This window comes from Alligator mississippiensis, chromosome 11 (assembly GCF_030867095.1).
Source record: "Alligator mississippiensis isolate rAllMis1 chromosome 11, rAllMis1, whole genome shotgun sequence".
NCBI lineage: Eukaryota > Metazoa > Chordata > Crocodylia > Alligatoridae > Alligator > Alligator mississippiensis.
This window is the reverse complement of record NC_081834.1, coordinates 37,517,906-37,536,971: the sequence shown is the minus strand read 5'-3', so window position 1 is coordinate 37,536,971 and position 19,066 is coordinate 37,517,906. Positions and strand designations below refer to the sequence as shown.

Below are 19,066 nucleotides of genomic sequence, written 5' to 3'. Positions count from 1 at the left end.
AGCAGAACAAATCACCCGGCCATCAGAGATCAGATTCAAGTGACAGGGAAAAAATGGAGAAATGAAAACAGCAAATTTCAGAAGCACTACTTATGGAAGTGTGCACTGAGGATAAAGTGAGGCCCAGGGGGGCTCAGAGAAATATAGATAAATGAAACTGCCTTCCAACAATAAGCATAGCAGAAGTTAAAAAGATGAAAGCAGTGATAATGAAAGGAGGAATAGAAGAAATTTCAGAAGTAAAAAGACTAGAAAAATGCTACATAAGCAGAGGTGAAGAATAAAAACTAGATTATAGAATATGAGAAGTTAAGACCTCCAACAATAAAATCATACCTGCTCCAGATTTGACAGAGGTCCTAATGGAAGGGAGGAGAGGCAAAGAATACAGAATGTAAGGTGAAGGGAAAATGATAGTCATTACCATCACTAAGCTGTACATTAAAATTTGTTGTGGATGCAACAAGAGTCCACAGCCTAGACCTTAAATTGGATGAATGTAAAAATTAAGAGCCAGACTGCCCAATGTACATGAAAACAAGGGCCACAGAAGAACATGTTTAATTTAGTCTAATAAAAAGTCCAAGATTTGACTGTTTTAAGTATAGCTTCAAATTACAGCATTTAGTATTTTCTTAAACTATATTAACAGTGGATGACAATTTGAGGAGAGAGAATCAAAGCTGCAACAAAATAATTCTATCATTTACAGCTCTGGAAGAAACAATGGGAAAAAAAGTAGTCATGGAAAAATGGGCACCGGTTTTGAATGAAATGAGGCTTAATTAATACCTGCTGTTCAAAAGAGCCTGGATTTTTAACAAGTCATAATTAAACAATAGGTTGGTATTCCCAACATCGTATGTTATACATATGTTGAAAAGGAGCTCTCCTGCAATTGTTTTCATCTTCTTGACACTTTTGTCAAGTGCAGTCAAAAAATGCAGATATTTTCAAGAAAGCTGAAATGTCTTTAATAGGCACCAGTGAAATGGTTCAAATAAAATAAAAACACATCCCTACACTCAAAACATTAAAAAATGGGTTCCTTTCTTTCTCCGAAATTTATCTTCTTTTTCATTTTACGGTCAGGTTCCTTGGTTCTGTCCAAAACTGAAAGCAGAAGTATAATCAAAACACTGAAAAAGTCTGAATTTACAGACTGTTGGATTTGATGAGAAGCAGGAAATACTGAACATCCTAAAAAAGAGCCAGTTCTCATGAGGTTTCCAGCCCAATTTTGCAGATTCAAGGGGTATGGATAGTTACATAAGCAGCCAGCCTTTACAAGCCAAACAAACCAAAGTGCCAACTTTTTTGAGCTTTTCCTTTGCAATTTCACTTCATTCCCTTTATCCCTCTCCCCTCTCTTCAAACCAACATTTCAATATTGGAAGAAAAAAAAAGCCAGTCCTTTAATACAGAGCTTATGAAACAAGGACCTCAGTGGGACTCTGCGGCTGGATGTGGTTCAAATGATGTATTTGTAGGGCAGAACATCAAAGCAACAGCAGGCTGCTGCTAGTGCATACTGCAGGGAGAGCTGTTTTTATAACAGTGCTGTTTACAAGCAAACAGTAAAATAACAACATTAAAAATAACAATACTTTGGCCAAATGCTGACAAAACTAGGAAACTCATGAAGTAAAAGGATTTACATGAGCTGCAAAACCAATCATCATCATCATCATCAAGGGGGTACTGAGCCACTAAGTGCAGCCAATGCACAGCTTGGAAAAAAGGAGTAATATCCTCCTTGAACAGATGTATGCAGATGATATTTTTCCAGGAAAATACCAGCAAATCTAAGTCCACTGGAGAATGACAGGAAGAACTCTCCCTGGTGTTCATGCCAGATTGAATGCCATGAGGAACAGCAGGCACGGCAAGTTTCCACTCTTCTTCCATGGGTGTGGAGGGCTCTGTCTCAGCATATCTATCACAGTTGTTCAAAGTAAGAGGAAGCTGGATTTACTGCGGTCAAAAAGGAGGTCTGCATATCTCCACTTCACAGTGTCTAGCACTAAAGTAGAAAAGAAGTTTGATGCACAGATGGAGGATGTGTGGGATCAACCACTTTTCTGTGGCCTGGAGAATGGGGATTTTTCCTCTTTACTCCTGAGTACATCTTCTCAGTACCAAGCCAAGTCACTTGGCCTGGGCTCTGGAAAGTTTTACCTCCTAGTATGAGAAAGGAAATCAATGGCCTCTTGGGAAGGTATTTCTTTAGTGTATGCTTATAACGTATATAGAATCCTACAGACTCAGAGGGTGTGTCTACACAAGACACTTTAATGCACATTAGACTAATCTAATGTTCAGTAAAGCATCAGGGTCTACACATGTGCAGGATTTACTGTGCAGTAAATTAGGCTAATGTGCTATTTGCTAGTACCAACAGATACAGGTACTAGATTAACAGTGCATCAGTTACTGCGCAGTAGTGCATGTTTAGCTGCTGACCAGGAACAATTTGCTCACAGTCAGCCCAGGCAGCACAGGGGCACAGGGCATGGGGGGAGGGGTGAAATGTCCATGGCTCTGGTGCTGCTCAGCTCCTGGCTTCCCCTAGGAGCTGGGAGATGAGCAGCGCTAGGATGGGGGAGCTCTCTGTCCCCAGTCCTAGTGTTGCTCAGCTCCTGGTTCCCCCTAGGCATGGGTGGGGAGCAGGAGCAGAGAAGCACCAGAGCTGACGGGAGACATGGGGGGAAGCAGCACCAGGGACCAGGGAGGAGTTGTGGGGGGAAATAGTGTTGGGCCTGGGGAGAGACACGGGGGCGGGGGGAAGCAGCAGCAGTGCCCAGCAGTGCTTCCCCCTTGCATCTCCTCCCCCCCCACCCCAGCACTGCTTCCCCTCCCCCACATCTCCCCTCCCAGTCCTGGCACTGCTTCCCCCCATGCTCAGGCATAGGGCATTGCCTAAACCAGTACTTTGATCCTGAGCTCTGGGCAGCTGGCTCCCAGGCAGCTCCCCCAGCTCCCTGGAGCCCAGGCCTGACCCCTGTGCCCCATGCTAGCCTGGGGTTGGCATCCAGGGGAGCCTGGAGCTTCCCTGGCTTCTGCAAGGGGACAAAGCAGGGCAGGGCAAGGGGGCAGGAGTAGCTCTAAACTGAACTGCTCCCAGTGGGAGTAAATTTGATCCTGACAGTCACACATGTAGATGTGTGCCTAGGAGTGCCTTAATGAGCCTGAATTTTCTTTGCAGAAAATTCAGGTGCATTAACTGCATGTGCAGATGTACCCAGTGTCATACAGCTCACTGTGTATTAGTTGCCCATTTGCCAAATAGGAGAAAGTCACCTTGGAACCTATAAAAATAAAACAAGAATCTAGGAAGTGCCCAAAATGTAATTTTTTACGCAAAATTAGTAAATGCAAAATACTTGTTCAGCACAGAGTAATGCATAGATGTTTTCTGGGTCAACCACAAGTTACTGGGAATCACTGCATGAAATTGTTGTTCAACTTCAGTTCAGTGAGTTGTACACATTAACAGCACAGTTGCATTTGACCCAAAAACTACTTAAAGGGGCTAACAAGCAACTCACCCAGGCAAGAACTACAAGCTGGCTATAAAGAGCCAAATGTTTATTTACGGAAGTTTCTCTGCAGGAAATCAGTATGAACCTATTCAAAGGACAAAGATATAAATTAGAAGCGTAACTCTTAGAAAGACATAGAAGAGGCAAAAATGTAGTTTTCTAATATATATCCCAGGAAAAAGTATTAGCTACTTAAAAACTGGCCCAGAAATTTGAACATTTCTCCTTCATTGTAATATACTTTTCCTGCTTTGTAAACATTTTTATTGTTCCACAAGCAAATTTAGGAAGAGCATGGCTACTTTATTCTCCTTCTTCATTTGCATTCCCATTGCCCTTAACAATAGGATGAGCCCCTAAGAAGATAATCCAATGTGCAAAGAGATCAATTGGAGTTGGTGTATTGACTTTCATAGGAATGGCACCAGGTCTTGAAGTCAGGCTCTACCTCTAAACTTTCCCACGTTCGGGAATGTTAGCACAGACTTCTGGATGGTCTCATCTCTAAATCTGCTTTATGTAAAGTAGGATACACTAAATTACTTGCTCCTCTTTGTTTCTAATTTTAAACTAGCAAATACTATTGTATCTACCTTCAAAAATGTTTTAAATAGAGAAGGGTTAATTATAAATATTACAGAGAACTGGTTCATTATAACCAGTTGGTCACATCCCTGGTGGTACAGAACACTGAATTCAGGTCTTATAAACATAAAGGCCAATCTGCATAAAGGCTGTTGGACATCAACAGGCTCTAATGTTTCCCCCGGCTTTCTAGCTCTCAGAAGTGGTGTTACTTAATGTAAATTCACAAGTCTTTCCCCAGTCCCAACCTAAACGGACCAGCATGTAAAGAATTGCTGATTACACTACAGTTGTTTGCACCTGAGAGCAACTACAGGACCTAATCTGAATAATTCCATTACCTAGAATTACCACCTGTAACGGAAGTCTTGCTACTACATTCTGGGTTTGAAATATCAGTAGTAGCAGAAGGAAGACTTGTGTAAAACAGCACTGCCAATAACCAGTTTGAACTGCATGAAATACTGGACAAAGATTTTTCCACAACACTACAGACCACCAGTGCCTTATCCTAGCTATGTTCCTTTAGAAGGAAAAAAAACAAACTTGTAGTGACAGGAATATGTTATCCAAGGAAAGCTTCAAGCCCACAATGACCCCAAGATTCCTGACAGAATATGCTGCCAACATTTCTGTCACATCAAAGTCTAAATCTCAGAATCTCACTCCTGCTTGCCATTATCTTATATCCATCAAATGCAACTTGGCAGCCTGACTGGCTGTATTAAAACAGACATTATTACAAAACATGCAAGACCGACTATCAGACAGATGGTAACAAGAGCATCTGCCAGGTCTGATTCCAACACATAAAAATATCATCCTCTGAATAGTCAAAGGTCTTTTTCAACTGCTAACATAGGTATTAAAGAATTATAGTTGGAGGTCCAAAAAAAGACCAGATTTTCAGGCCCAGGTTCAGTGAAACTCCACAGACTGCAGAGGAAGGTCACTGAACCATTTATCACTACCAAACTGAACAAGGAGTTTTGCCAGAATTAATTCATAAATCATTTTATTTATTTTTGATTTACTAAATATAACCCATTCTCAGTCTGAAGCCTGTGTATATAACTTAAACAAAACACGTCTTAAAGTGAGCTAACAATAATTATATTAACACCCATACTATAAAAACAACACCCCCTTCAGATTACTTTTTTTGCTAACATAGAGAAGATCAAACTGTACTGTAAATTTCTCTCTCAAAACAGCAGTTAAGGAGGGGGGGAAGGGGGTGGTTCCCTGCACATTCTGGTATCTCTCAGTTCATTACAAATATAGCTGTAATAATAAACGTTACATCCTTAAAATATATCTGTCTTAACACACAGATATGTGTTGTCTCCATCCTACAGGATGACCACATTTAAAGAAGTAATCATAAAACATGTATTAAGCCAGTTGAGACAGAATCTGCATAATCAACATTTTCTTACATTAAAACAGTATTTTGAATTTTAAAAAATGTTACAGTTGAGTGGGGCACTCTATGTATGTCCTCAAAAAGCCTATTTCTATTCTTCTTTGTTCCCTGGATTAGCAACCATACACCTGAAATGCTGCTTCATACATTTTCTTTTAACTATAAGAAGAATCCATTCAATAATTTTGTCTCATCCTGTGGCCAAAGCACTTTGACACTTGTATATACCCATAGATACACACTTGCAAACAAAATGAAAGTGTGCCATTTCCTCCTCACTGGGTGCATCTGTAGGAGACACTTTACCACGCAGTAAATGAACTGACTGTGCAGTACAGCGTCACTGTACAGGTTCTGGCAACAGGGGCCCTGGCCTCAGACAGCTGTGGCCAGATCCTCCAGCTCTTCCTGGCTGCTGTGGGGGTGGTGCAGGGCCAGAGGAGGCTGGGAGCAGGCTAGTGCCATTAGGAGCAAAGCTGCTTCCAAATGGCTGCATGTGTAGACACCTGCCCAGGGTGGGTTTACTGCGCAGTAAACCCATATAGCATTAATTGCATGTGTATACATGCCCACTGTAAAGTGAGGAGTTCCTAAGTTTTATACCTCTAAAATGCAATTATTTTTTTCTGGCCATATTCTAGCCCTCAGAAAAGTTGCCAGCTACTAGTAAAGTAAACATTGATGTAATTTTTTTCTTCTAATTAATACTCCATTTTCAACTCTAACCATTTGTTCCAACAAACTACAACAAAAAAGTCTGCTTTTTCAGCATTTCTAGTTGGCATCTGAAGTTGAAGTATTTCAGAAAGACAGTTTTTGTGAATCTTCCACCCAAAATTGCAGACCCGAGTGGTCAGGGTAGTGAACATAGGGTATTTATTAGCATCTAGGGCAACATTCTGCTCTCACTTAAAATAACGTTAACTTGAAGTAAGTCTCTAACAGTCATTAGTTTTTTTTTTTTACCAGATGTAACTGTAACTGAGAATATAATATAACCCTAGAACTCCTGAATACTTAAGCAAATTGAACCCAAACACTACAATTGCTAAGTTTTGAGTTAAAATGCTAGATAATTTTGTGTCTGAATTCTCAATTAAATTTGGCAGATCATGTCCACAGTGTAACATATTCCATGGAATCAGAAAATTTCTAAGAATTGGGAAGAAACTGAACTAATACAGCTATTAGAAAAGGAAGAAATTTGTAATTTGATGTTTGCCTGAATTAGACCAACAGAGACAGTTTTCAATTTACTATGAACAGTCATGTCAACCAACTACTATAAAATAATATGCGATTCAAGTCAGTAGCTGTTTATAGGTTGCACCAGTCTGTTAAAGCAGTTTAAAAATTCCACCCTTTCCACTAGCAAGTATGAATACCTGATATGCTTCATAAGCCTGCATAAAATGAAAAAAGAGATTATTTTATTTTAATTATTCTCTGAGAAAAGTTTATATTGGAAGAAAAATATATCGGGCATCTATTACCTACAAGTAACAAATAAATAAATAAGCCTTGTTCAGAAGTCATGCAGTAAATAAACAGGAGCTCCTTTTATTTAGCTATGCTAAAGCTAAAAGTTTGCTTAGGCAGAACATTCAAAACCAAGTCCAATAACCAAAAAAATAAAAAATCAAGAATTACTAACTCACATTAACATAACTATGTTTCCTAGAAATGTTTATTTTGTACTCCCCTTTTCGCCAAAAAAGTCTTCCTCCTTAAAAATAATATTTTATGGGTACATGGTCCACTGCTTACAATATAGTAGTAGCATCTAAACACCCATCCCTGTACTATTTACTATGGACAGGCACATTTTAATGATATTATAGAAAATGCTAGAGTTAGTGCTACACAGAGGCTGTGATTCGAACTGCCTTTATTCTCATGCTCAATTTTGTCAGAAACTCCTCTTTTGATCTGACCTTTCTATGCTTAGCTTCAGCCTCTGTGTCATTTTTCCTCCTCATTTTCTGAGAGACTTTTAAGTTAATTCTCTTCATTCTGTGGCCAAGAAAAGGCCATTTCAGTGGAGATGGATTAGCAGACAGAATGCATTTTGAGGTACAGAAGAGTACAAGGGAAATGCAAATACACTTTACAGACACTTGTTTTTGACGCATATGCTGACATACATATCCATACATGTAGTAGGAGATCTCCAACTATCAAAAAATCCCACAGTCTATGGCTATAATAACAGCATTTTGAAATTTGTTATTCATGTGATAGACAATTAAAGCTTTCCAGGGTTTTTTCTTTTTTTGAACGGAAGTGAATGACTCATTAGTACTTGACGTATGGTCCTTACTAACAATCATCACTAAGCAGCACTAAAAGCAGTTTCATTGCGTAAGAGTTTACTATAAAGAGATCCCCTTGCATACATTAAAATTAGGAAAATAATTTCTCCTCCTCTGGCATAAGACAAAGTGTAAGTAGTATCATACCGTAAGAAAGACAAGGTTCTTTGGGTGAATCTGATATCTAGAAAGATATTTCTGACCAGACTAGAGGGCTTAATGGCAATGAAAAATAGAATTTAAAAAGAAGTTAAAACTTGTTTCAAGTTAACCTTTTGAGCCATGCCTGTAATCAAATCTTCCCCTGTACCTATGAAGTCAATGGCCATATTTGCATTCACTTCTGTGGGAATTCAGTCAAGCCCTTAATGCCTAGAAGCAGGTTGGGTACCCATATCCCAGTACTGATTTATTTCATTTGCACTACCAACAGTTCTAGCCCTGTGAAATCAAACCACTCATTCATCCTATTTCTAATCCCATCATTTAAAAACCAACTGTACTGTACCTTTTATGTATATCACCAGCTATGCATTACTTGTTCTTGTGCACAACAATCCTATAACCTTGGTTTGTGCAATCCATGCAAAATCCTGAACACCAGAATCCAAAACTCCCCTCCAGATTCTGATTTTAAATATATTGATTTTCTGAATTAATACTAATCAAAGTAAGCAATTAGATAAAAGAGATTATCATGAAATTGTAGATGACTGCATCTGACATAGGTGTACCTCTAGCAATGCTTATTTTCAACATTCTCTATCAATAGTTAAAAAAACCAACATAAATTACTTTTTCGCTGAAGAACGGAATCACTACATTGGCTTTAAGATGTTATTTTAAGCGCAAGAGCTGCTGACAATGTTTCATCAGGAGACATTATGTTTGAAATGTTCTCTCTGCTGCAAGGGATATGAAAATATTTTCCACAGAATCTGCTCTCTCTTTAGCTTCATCTGATCTCATTTTCACAGCATAAATTCCTTAAATCCACTTAAACATTCGGACATGCTAAACAAAATATCTAGTTCAAAAGGACAAGAGCTAAATCTCCTGAACTTTGTTGTTTTAACACTCTCACACACACACTTTTGGATTATTTTAAATACAGATATTGTATGTTTCGTGTGTGGGAGGGAATGCAAAATGCCCTTACTGAAAATATGAGTTAAATAGTGGCATTCATTTCATTGTTTCACTTAACTCTTCACTTAATGAAGATGGGCTTTACAACACCTAATGAATTAAATTTCATATCAGCTATCTCTGAAGTAGACGTTATACAGCTAAGGCCCCGGGAGGTTAAGTAGCTTGCCCAACATCTCATCTCCCCAGGATTCTTTCCATAAAAGGCTAAAATGGGCAAAACTCTATTTGGTACTGCATGTGCAGAATTATGTTAAGGTTATCTGAACATTGGAGCTGCCTCTAAAGTTATTAGATTACCCACATAATCAGACCATTTCACAATATTTTTATCACCATTATATTTTTTATTATTATATTTTAACTGATTTTATTTAGCCATATTTTTTATACTTAATCCACATGTTTCCCCCTTAACATGCCTATTTGTTGAGAAAATGGATAACAATATCACATCCACTCTTTCAAATTAGGTTTTAAGACCCATCTGGCAAAATAGCCACTTTCAGGATAATACTGTTAGGCTGATATTTTGTAGTTTTTAAATTACTTATTTACTCCAAATCTTAATCCCAAATATATGAAAGTATTTATATTTAACCAGCCTATGTTTTGCTGGACAAGTCTAAAACCAACAAATCCTGTTCCCATTTAAGTCAATGGCAAAATTCCCGTTTCAATGGATCAAAAAAATGTGACCAATGGATGCTTACAACTGGGATTTAAAAAACATGCTTTTATCTCTTTTCTAAGCAAAACTGGGAATGTAAGAGAACTGCTCTTCCAGATGAAGAATTTGTGTAGGGATAGTTCCTTTGTTGCCCCAAAGGTCTGACAGAAAATCTCATTATTATTATAGTAATTTTTGTAGAGCTCAGGACTGCACAATTTAATCTTAAAGCAAAGGTAAGTAGGTTTTACTTGACTGTGAAAGCTAAAGCATAGAAACAGACTAACAAATACATTTATCATGATTTATAATTTAGATTAAGTAAAATTTGCTACTCATTTCCCAAACCCAAAGGAAGTACAGACTATTCAGAAAGGAATTCAAGTTCTAAAATAGACAGCATTTATTTTGTCATGTGCTGTAGGTTTACCTGAATGGCAATAAGGAATGGAAAGGTTAAAGGTTTTGTAATTAAAACTGATAAACAGTGGAACACTACCTGAATGAAAATAAAAGGAACACCATCTGGAAATTATAATATTTCTCAGCGCATTAACAATGTTTGAAAGTAACATAAATAAAATTCAATGCCACTCAAGTAATGTTAGTGGAAACCTGGAAACGCTAAAAATACTGTCAATGAATACTATGAAACTGGTGATTCTTCTAAAATGTCAAATATAGAGACATGAGATAGCTGCATTTAAATACTTGATCTATGAACCACTCTGTGCTGATCTTACAGTATTTGCTGTGTGCCTTCTTTTAATCGGAATTGTCTGAATACCTGGGTAATGTCATGTATTCTGGAAACACTACAAACCCTATTCAGAACAGCATGCTTTTATTCTAGAGACAAAATTTATTACTGTTTCAAAGAACAAGAAATATATATCTCATTATCCCCATATCACACTTTCCTTCATGTAGCATGAACAAATTGACATGAGCCCTATACCTAGAACTAGAAAGAACTAAGTTACCACCACATCAATATCTCCAGGAAAGCCACTCTGCTCAACACACTCTTCAGTTACTAAGCCTATTACCTTTGGCTCTGTATTTCAGTAAAGACAATGGTAATAGGCAGTGTCTGGTGAATGGCTAAAGGTTCATATATCCAATTTTAGACATAGTCAAGATTAGAAGGTTCTGTGAATTTACCTCAATTTGACACTCTTTGGTCAAATATCTTAACTGAAATCTCACAAAAACACTCTCTCCTGTCATTTCCTCCATTTAGTCAAACTAGCAATATTGTACCATGAGAATATATTTTCCTTAATCATGGACAAAATTGTAAAACACAGAAATGTAAATTTGGAGCTGTGGAAAAAATATTTCATGAAATGACATGCCGCTCCAGTGAGTCTCACATTTTGTGGCACACTGAACACTTAGGTTAGATTCCCAGGAAATTTTGTTGAAGTTGGCGAACATTTCCAATGACCCTGAGCCAATGCATAGAGAAATCCAGTGAAACTTGTAGGCTTACTGACAAAAACATAAGGCCCTATCTTTGTCCCCTTTACATCAATGGGACTTTCATCCATTAGTAATGGCCTTGTTACACAGCAATTTTGGGTGGCACCTGGAGCTCTTAACACCTGGATTGTCCACACATTGGGTGTTTATACATGTACCTTTTAGTTCTCAGACATGCTGGAGATCCACCACTTCAGAGCAGACTCCATTAATCGATTAATCGAGTCTGCTCTGCACAGGAGCTGACACACACCATGCTGTGCCACTTGCAATTGCATAAGTGCCAAGATGAGCATCAGAGCAGAGAAAATGGTAGTGGTGAGCTTTTAAACTAAAGCGCCTCCTAAGTATTTTAGTTCAAAAGTGCCACTTTCTTTGCGCTGATGTGCATTTCACAACTTATACAACTGCAAGCTTTGCAGCACCAGGCACTTTTCAAAGTGCCCGGCGCTGTGGCACTTGCACGTGTAAAAATGCCCGTTAACACCTGAAACTAGTTTTAAGCACTTATTAGGCAGCTCGAAGTTGCACCACTCTAGGGCGGGATTCTCTCTGATCCACGCTACCCAGCTCATGTTACATTAAGGTATAGATACTTGGCTACATCTTAGTGTAAACACCCCACGTGTCCCCCTCCCCTGCTGGCCCAGATCAGGCCCGCTGCCCCTCCCCTTGCCCTCCCCAGGACCCCAGATCCCTGTTCACTGCCCCCCTGCCTCCTGTTTACTTGTGGCTGCCCACACTGTGTTCCTAAGGGAGCACCCAGGGAAGGGTTAACCTGCCCACCTGGCTGCTGGTCTCTGGATGGGTTCAGCCCTGAGAAGAGCAGTAGCCCCACAGTGGCAGCTGGGCAGGCAGGTTAACCCTTCCCTGCAAGCTCCCCTGAGACAGACAGCACAGACAGCTAGAAGCAGGTTGGGGAAGAGGGTAACCGCGGGAAGCCTGAGGGACAAGGGGAGAAGAAGGTGTGGGGAGGGGGGGATTCTTACTTCAAGCCAGAAGAGGCCTGGAGGACTGAAAGGTGTGAGTGCTCCAAACTCAAGCTAGCACTCTAACACTTATCAGCATTTGTGCAGTTTACAAAGTAAGGTGTAACAAGGCCCTAAGTCACCCTGCTTACTCTAGTGGGATTGTCCTTACATTAGCACACTAGCATGAGCAAACATAGCAGAATTGGAACCCAAAGCACTTAAATGTAAGCAATTAAGCAAAGCAATTCACCAAAGCACTTAAGTGTATAAAGTTACACCTATTAAGTATTTTAAGATAGTCTTTAGAAAATACATAAGTGCTTTTTTTTTTTTTTTTAATTAGCTAAATATGTGAAAACTCTGGCACATTGAAGTGCCAGGTTTCTTTTTCTCCTCTTAAATATATCAGGTCTTATTTGGATTTCAAACAGCCCAGAGTTTCAGAGATAGTAAGATTAAGGGTTATAGTTCATTATTCAAACCTGCTTAAATGCCCACATTGAGAATGCTTAGTGCTGGCTGTAGGAAATTTGTTGTTCACAGCCCGCTAAGAAATGTGTGACCTCAGCAGGTCCTCCCTCTCCCTTTTTCACTTCACAATCAATGGTCAATAAACAGTTCTTTAGCTGTGGTGTTATGTTCCTCTAGATGCTGCTTTTGCCACTGTGGCTTGATCTTGTTTAAAAGACGATCTGTTTGATGATGATAAACTGACAGCAGTCATGAAAGCAGCAAGTCTGTAATGCCTTGTGGACTAAGCAGAGATGCCTGATGGCCTGTTGGATGGAATCAGAGCCTCAGGACGCTTCAATATATGGGAGATTAATTTGGTGAATTTAGCAATCTAAAATCTATACCACCAACTTTAAAATGAGCCATATGTGACAGTTAAAAATATAACCAGGGTGCTGGCACAAACCAAACAGTGGGAGCTCTAGGGCTAAGGAAAAGCATGGGAAACAGAAAGCTTGCTGCTTTCCCATGCATGCTAACAGTCCCAATTATTTTTAAGCAAAAATGTTACTATTTTTCTGCTCTGCCTATTCCAAAAATGGTCATGTGGCCCAGCACATTTCAACAGTATTAAAGGTATTTTTTCTTAGCCATTTTCAGATGCTGACATCTGAAAGAAAAAATCTCTTTCGTTTCACTGTTTGATGCATTTCTAATGTAATAATTTTCACTGGCTTGCCTAGCAAGCCTCTCTTTCACTTATTTGATGTCCAATTCCCACACTTTCTTCTAAACATATCTTAGCATTGGAAGGTACCGTTCTCTTACAGAACAATAATTCTCCTTCACCACCAGATCCCTTTGAAGAGATGGACACCATGCAGAACATTCAAATAAGAATCCAAACACTCACACTTAGGTATAGCTCACCAGAAAATCATGGATTGGGAAAGCAGCCAGAGTTAGAAATACTAAGTATATATTTGTTGTAGAAGTTATAAATCCTATAGTTTTTTTTTCCTGTATTACTCAGAAGTGTTACATTTTTAGTCAGATTATGAAACAAAATTAAATAAATTACAATATGTAATCTGCAGCCATACAAGGTACTCCTGACCGCAGATAGATGTCTGTAAAAGGAGTCTAATACTTTAGCATCCCTTGACAGCAACCAGCCAGTGAAAAAAGTAAGAGTAATGGAAAAGTAGAAAAAACAAAGATAGTCAATGTGGATAATAAATGTTTCCTTTTTCTCTGATAGTTAAGCAGGGGCTGAGGAGCTAAATGGAAAGTGGCAGTGCTCAGAGAATTGGCAAGTCAAATGAAATACTGTAACATGAAGCTTCTGATGCACCTGGAGTGATGAGGAAAGGAAAATGAGAACGAAGAAACCGGAATATGTATCTCCGTTATTATTTGCTTATGGCAACACTCAGGACAGACTCATGTCTAAGAATGGAGATGGAGACAGATGGAGAGAGATGGAGACAGATGGACTGACAGATGGAGAGAGGTTGGGGGAAGAGGACTAATACACTGGGATATATAAATATATGACAAGTAGATTCATTCTCAGTCACCTGGAAAAAAAGCAGGTCTTTAAGTGGCACTTCACCCATGGATAAACTGAGTCTTGCACTTAAACTATATGTGAGGTCATACCATGAGTAGAGAAGCTCACTGGGTGAACAAGGCAAAAATATATTGGCAGAAAGTTCTTCACCAACACAAATGCAGGGCACTGTTGTGCTCTGACAATAGATCTCCAAATGCCTGTTTTTTTCCTCTTCATTTAATCCACATTATATTTTTTAAAGCAATTTCATTTACCATCCAAATGATCCTGTATTCTGAGTACAGCATTTTAGCACCTCCCAGTCTTGATGTACTTTATGCATTTACTACTTGTGATCAAGGACCTTTCCAACTTAAGGTTTTAAGTCTGCAATTTGACTGAATCCATTCCACATTTCTAAAAGGGCACAAGGCTAAGGCAAAGGCTGGGACAAACCTCCAGCCAGTGCATATAACATGCTTTACTGATAATGAAATATAACTTACCCAGGTAGTTGTTGCTCTTTGACATCTCAGTGATGTTGATTTTAGTAGCACCTTCAGGAATTTCTACTATTTTATGGTAGCCGAGATTTGTTAGTGTATGCTTGAAAACTCCAGACACAACCTTACAAGCTGTGTTATCCCCTCCACATATTCCACATTTGTCCACCACTTTGTCGGAGCCCAGATAGTCATCACAGCCAATGCTCTGCAAAAATTAAAGAGGTAACTTTTTTCAGACCTTACAAATATTGTCTCATGAATTGCTTCAGAGAATTAATCAAAATAGAACTGTCTTATATGACAGTTCAAACAGTTCACAGACCAAAAGACTTGAGCAATTCAATTTAGGACCTTGCTGTAGTCCAAGGGTGGCTACTCTGTGGTACGTGTTCCACAAATGGCATGAGCAGCCTCTGTCTGACATGTAGCTAGAGGAGAAGGTCAGGAAGACAAGGCTGATAGCAGAAAAGGACAACAGCAGATCAGCCCAAGAGAATAGGTCAGGAAGGGAAAAGCAAAGCAGCAGATCAGACAGAGGAAAGGGATCAGAGCAGCACTCAGATAGGGTGGAGAGCTAATTTGTGGCACTACTGCTATAAAGGTTGGTCTGCACTGTTGTAGGGAAAGGTAAGGAGTCCAGATTCTTATCCCATTACCTGGATTAGTTATTGTGACCCCTTCGCTCCTAGGGGATCTTTGCTTGCATGCATCTCCCAGCACTGTCCCCTCTCCTCTTTTCTCTTCCCCCACCTTCCTCTCCCTCCGTCCTTCCCAACTTCTGCATTCAAATCACTCACTCTACTTTATACACTGCTCTATTCTGCACTTTCACAACATCCGGTAAAGTGGGCCAGAATTTACAAAAGCTTATGCTCTCTCTATATTTTTTTTAATTATTCTATAAGGTGCACATCTATCCTGCCTTCTGCCTCACTGTTGTAGCCCATGCTGGCCATGTTCTAATTATGGAGAAATCTTTTGTTAGTTTTCTTGTATACTGGCTATTCTTAACCCTAAGAGGAACAAGGAACAAGCAGACAAAAAAATTCTATCGTGTGCTAGGACCTAGATCATCTTCCTTGCTGCCTTCAGGAATCAGGGTGTGAGGCAGAAAAATGGCAGTGTCAACTTTAGTCCCCACAACAACAGTTGCCTGGTTCTGAACAGAGCAAGAGCCAAAATTCAGACCCTCCCATCTCAAATATCCAGTAGTATAACTTATAAAGAGTAGGGGTGTGCGAAGCAGGCCCTATTCAATTTGGATTCAGATTTGGCCTGAATCAGGGACAGTGATTCAATTAGTTGATTCAGATCACTGTCCCCGATTCAATTCAGCTTCTGGTCCACTTCTGGGTCTGCTGCCGAGCGCGCAGGGGAGCCCCCCGCGCTTCTGTGGGACACTCCATGCACCCCAGCATTGCACCACTCACGAGCCGCCTGCTACCTAGAGGTATGTAGAGAAAACATTTAATGCTGTGTCTGTCTGAATCTCCGAATCTTTCCGAGTTTCTCCAAAGCGATTCGGGGGTTCCGATTTGATTTGGAGAGATTAAAGGGTCCTTTGATTTGGTTCAGATTCGGCGATTAAAATCAGGCTGAATCTCCACTGAATTGAATCAGGGACCAAAGCTTTGCAGAGCCCTAATAAAGAGCTTAATGCATAAAATAACATAAATTAGAAGCAAGGAAACATGTTCAGTACTTCACCCAAACCAAAGGGAAACACTGAGTAACATCTGTTGGGTCATACATGTACTGTATATATTAGCTCCTTATTTGCAAGCATTTATGTTTGTATTTGCAGGATGTGGTAGTATTTACAGATTTTATAGAACACTGTTTTTCATGAACAATGGTTTCATCAAACCTAATACTTTAGCATTATTTACTTTAATAAGTTCCCTATTGATAGACATGATACATCATGATTAAATATTACAGTGAAACAAAGTCCCACCAGCCTTTTCATAGGAGTGTCAGTTTAATTTAGACAAGGGCACTCTTCTACTCTGTTAAATAGAATGTGCAATACCACATGCAAAAGCTGGTTAATGCCTGCTCAGTAAAGTCTTTTCTGAAAAAGAGCAGCCAAATATAAAGAATAAGGAAACCCTTTCTTTTCTGATACCAGTAACCCATAACAAAGAGCACTGTCAGGAGCACTGGCATCATTATGTTTCTTTCTGATGCCAAAAACTAATGTTTGTTCCTTGCTGTGAAAACTGTTCTAAACTGCAGGGCAGGTTCTCCTTGGTTCCAATAAAAATATTTAATACTGAACATTTTTTAATGATTATCCAAAGAACACAAATAAAACCATCCAACTCAGTGCTGCTGGCATCATGGGAGGCTTGATGCCTATTTGTGGTCATCATGAGGAAAAAGGTGAAAGAGGTCCCAAGCCCGTGTGTGCAGTGGAGAAATAATCTAAAAAGCTATTGCACTTATCAATTCTAACCTGAACAAATTATCATGACATTCTAATGTGTGTGTGTTACTGGAAATATTTGCGTTAACATCTTTTATTTTCATTGCAAAGTGTGCTGCTTTAGGAGATCATATATGGATTTCATATCTGTCATTTACTGAAAATTTATTTTATTTGCTAATAACATAATGCCTGTGGATAAACAGGATTTACCACTAAGTGCTACTACATCAACTCACACAATGAAATTTCAGACATGCCTACGCAAACTAAAGAATGATGTGTTCTAAATTTAAGACTCCTTCGCCATTTCTACAGATGATTGATTGAGAGCGGGAATTTTCTCTATTTAGGGCGTTTTGCTGAGAGACTTTATTCTTTTCCCACTAGAAAGTCATCTGAAAAGAAATGTGGGGATTAACATCCTCTTATGTTATCCTGTGATATTCACGGAGTGTTCCAATAGTGTGTGTCAGCTTATAAGGCATTCCCTTGAAGTATGATTGAATATACAATGCATGCTGTTTGCATAAAAGTTTAGTGGTCTTCAGCAGTAGTATATTTCTTATAAAAATTAGTATGGTTTTCTTCATTCTAGCAAGCAAAACAGCCCATGTTCTACTCCGGCCACCAAACAAATCTGAAACAGTATTACTGCTGGGTACTATTAAATATGAGTAGCATTTCCAGCATCAATAAGAGAACAAAAATCAGCCTGAATTTGGTTCTTTTGGTACAGAAACAAGTATCCAAGTCATTTGGGTGCATCTACATGTTCATTTTACTACACAGTTGACTAATTAGCTCCACAGTAAAGCATCACAGTCTACATGTGCACTGGTATTAGGGTGCAGTAAATTACCTTAGGAACAGTATTATCATATGGCAGAGTAATTTACTTCATCGTAGGATAGTAAATCCTATGGTGGACAGGGCATGGTAAATTAATTAATCAGGGATAGTCAGCATAGTAAATTAATTAGTTGGGGACAGTACTATCCTATAGGAGTAAGTTACTCCAACAAAATACACATGTACACAGTGATAGGGACTGGCTGGAGCACAAGGGTGCTAAAGTGCAACTCCTGCCACCTAACACCGCACTTTAGCAGTTTTGTGCCCCAGCCATCCCCTCCGCTATCCAATGCTGCCACCCAGAGCCCAGAGCTGACACCCCCGGACCTCCCACAAGCCCAGGGCTGTTCCGCGCTGGCCCAAAGTGCTGCAGTCCTGGGCACGCATTGCAGATGCTGTGCCCGGCAGCATTTTCACCAATGTGACCTATACTGGAGTTTATCACGTCCCATTAATTACACGTATAGATGCACTCATTTTGTATTTGTTTACAGCTACAATACCAATAGGAAAAAGCAAACATATTGGTATTCTCCATAGCTTTACTGAGGCCAATATGTTTCAAATAGTGTGTTAAAAGGAATCTAAGCATACTTTTGTTAGAAAATATAGCAGTCAAAATTGTTTACTGCTATTTTTTAATTTAAGGATTCACAGGAAAAATTTTAAAAATGCATTATTGAAAATAATGATAATCTAAAAAGGAAAATGCATAATGAAGTAGGTTTTATCATCGTGTGCTTGGTACAGTTGCAGTGCCCATAAGGAAATGAATTAGAAAGGTTAAAGCCAATGAATTCTGATAAACTTTTTGGTGAATAGCATACAGTAACAGTAATTTGTATGTAAAATCAAATTTACAGAGTATTTTAGAAATGCTTAAGAGACTTGCATTTTTTTATTGGCACTAGTACTCATATTACTCTGCCTGAAAATGCAGGTGCTTTTGTACATGAGTAATGCACAAAGCTCAGGAGGAAAAGAAATATTATAGCTAATGCATTTTGGAAAACCTCTGAAATTACTTATTATAGTTCAGCCATGCATATAAAAATATTGTATGACCTAATATTTTCATACATGGCATAAATAATAGTATAACAAGGTTTGTGTCCCACTGGGTAAATGG

General features: G+C 39.1%; 1 protein-coding gene across 3 annotated transcripts in view; it reads right to left on the bottom strand.

Moving 5' to 3' along the window:
* The window catches only part of THSD4 (thrombospondin type 1 domain containing 4), a 702,916-nt gene that overhangs the window by 140,299 nt on the left and 543,551 nt on the right, over positions 1-19,066 (bottom strand). For all 3 annotated transcript variants that reach the window (XM_059714825.1, XM_019477615.2, XM_019477616.2), the window contains one exon: positions 14,655-14,859. In XM_059714825.1, coding sequence (XP_059570808.1) covers positions 14,655-14,859 — 205 coding nt within the window. The remainder of the gene's footprint in view (positions 1-14,654; positions 14,860-19,066) is intronic.